Source organism: Sinocyclocheilus grahami, unplaced genomic scaffold (assembly GCF_001515645.1).
Source record: "Sinocyclocheilus grahami isolate Dianchi unplaced genomic scaffold, SAMN03320097.WGS_v1.1 scaffold1608.1, whole genome shotgun sequence".
NCBI classification, from domain to species: Eukaryota; Metazoa; Chordata; class Actinopteri; order Cypriniformes; family Cyprinidae; genus Sinocyclocheilus; species Sinocyclocheilus grahami.
The window spans coordinates 52,995-55,600 of NW_015506787.1; the positions used below are offsets into that span (position 1 = coordinate 52,995).

The window sequence follows — 2,606 nt, forward strand, 5'->3', positions numbered from 1 at the left end:
ACGCGAAAACTGCGTATCATATGCACGCCAACTAATTTCGTATCATATGCACGCGAAAACTGCGTATCATATGCACGCCAACAAATTTCGTATCATATGCACGCGAAAACTGCGTATCATATGCACGCCAACTAATTTCGTATCATATGCACGCGAAAACTGCGTATCATATGCACGCCAACTAATTTCGTATCATATGCACGTGAAAACTTGCGTGCATATGATAAGCATCAAACATCAAAGCATCAAACATCTGAGAGATGTCTTTAAGATGTCAGTTTTACATGCATTCTAAATTATAAACACCTAAAGACTTTTTCCTATTTATCGCAACTGGCTGAAATCTTACAGACGTCTCTGAGATGTTTGATGCTTCTCAGATGAAGCGATCTTTAACAGACATCTCGCAGACGTACGTGTGCTACTAAGCGACATAGGCTATAAAAACAAACAGCTTTATTAAGATGTTAATCATGTTTTCTTTCGGGCTTATAATGTCGGCAGTTCGTCAAGTTGCCTGTAAAATAACAAAACATAACGACATAAATAAAATAAGTTAGACTAAAAGTCTATTTAAAGTCCTGATCAGGTAGAAATAATTCTGTTTTCGTCCTTTAATATATATATATATATATAGGCCTACGTGTTTTTATAAGTCTTTTTAGAACATTGCACAAAACAATTGGTCAACTGTGCTTGTTTTAAAGTGTGTAAATTGAGACTGAGACTTTAATATGACCTAATATTCTTGAAGTGAAAAAAAAAGAAATAATAATATTTATCGCATGAAGCACATTTTGTTACCTGACCAATAGTGTAGGCTGAATAAATACTTTATACAGTCTATTAAAGATATTAGGCTATTAAATTAAGGGGCAAGTGTTTTCTTTAAATTATTGTCATTGTACGTCTTCGCCGTTTCACAAATAAATGAACAAAAGTTATTAATAATATGAATACAAGACATTTCAGTCAGTGCGTATTTTTCAAACGCGTTCGGATATTTGGCCTCCGCTGCTCACCATAGTTTTGGTTTCGCTTTCACTCTCCGTCACCATAGCAACGGCTGCCAACATCCCACCTGGCAGCATGCTGGAGTCACACGGATGTAAACACGACATGATGATATGATCGATCACATGTGATTATTACAGTATTATACACGCGCACGTCAAACACTGCGAGAGAGACATGAGTGTGCTCCATCTGAGCCTCCGCTGTGAAGAAGAAGAAGAAGATGACAAATCAGCATCTGCAGACATGCTGTACATGAGCAGAAGAGCTCTGAAGAGCATCTCAGCATCGGTGTTAAACACGACACATCTAAAGGTAGCTTAATAGCACGCCATAGTCATCACATCTGTAGCTCGTGTAATTCAGACGCACATATGTTCCTCTGCTTTGCTGTAGAGCTTGTATCTGGAGGGGAATGAGATCAGCAGCCTTCCTGAGCGTTTCTTCAGCAGTTTGCTGTCTCTGGTCTGGTTGGATGTGAGAAACAACCGACTCACAGGTTTACCAGCAGCCATCGGACAACACAGGTGAGAGAACAATCCGTGTTAAAGAAATGTGCTGCAGAGATCAGGATGAGTTTGTGTCTTCATCAGGTTTGGAGAAATGTAGCACTGCATCAGTGTCTCAGCAATGGATGCTCTGCAGTGAATGGGTGCCGTCAGAATGACAGCTGATAAAAACATCACAATAATCCACAGCACTCGTCCATCAGTTAACATCTGGAGAAGACAAAAGCTGAAACACATCCAGCATTAAGACGTTTATAACTATGAAGGACATCACTCAGACACTGCAATATATACAGTGGGTACGGAAAGTATTCAGACCCCCTTAAATTTTTCACTCTTTGTTATATTGCAGCCATTTGCTAAAATCATTTAAGTTAATTTTTTTTCCTCATTAATGTACACACAGCACCCCATATTGACAGAAAAACACAGAATTGTTGACATTTATGCAGATTTATTAAAAAAGAAAATCGGCTGCAATATAACAAAGAGTGAAAAATATAAGGGGGTCTGAATACTTTCCGTACCCACTGTATATATATATATATCTTAAACCAATAGTTTTACTTGAGAAGCGAGACCAAAGACTAATTTTCAGCCAAGGCTGAACAATAAAGTATAACAACAACAAATGACTTAAGATATTTAGTCTTGTTTTCAAAAAGATTTGTAAAAATGAAGTGAGTTTATGCTTAAAACAGTTAATTTTTCTGACTCCGTTGACAGATATTTGTTTTTATTTTAATCATAAATTCACGTAAATTTGATAATTTTTTTAGAAAATGAGACTTGATTTAAGGATCACTGTAAAAAATGACCGTGAATTTAACGGTAAAAGACTGTAAAAATGCTACAGTAAAATCCTGTTAAATGGTTAACGGTAAATTCCTCTACTGTATACGGTGAAAAGCGGTATTGGACATTACATGTAATTTTACGGTAGTATACCGTTTTTGGAAGTGAAAAAGACCGTTGAAAATTGATGTTTCTTCTTAGTTTTTTCTCATCAGTTTTGTATATTAGGGTTGTGCGTTACACCTAATGTTGTTAAATGAATGTTTATTGCATTATTTCAGTTTCATG

General features: G+C 36.5%; 1 protein-coding gene across 1 annotated transcript in view; it reads left to right on the forward strand.

The window, feature by feature from the left end:
- Positions 1-1,191: 1,191 nt before the first annotated feature.
- The window catches only part of LOC107571534 (leucine-rich repeat-containing protein 27), a 4,190-nt gene continuing 2,775 nt past the window's right edge, over positions 1,192-2,606 (forward strand). The window contains exons 1-2 of the mRNA XM_016257853.1: positions 1,192-1,329; positions 1,411-1,541. Coding sequence (XP_016113339.1) covers positions 1,192-1,329; positions 1,411-1,541 — 269 coding nt within the window. The remainder of the gene's footprint in view (positions 1,330-1,410; positions 1,542-2,606) is intronic.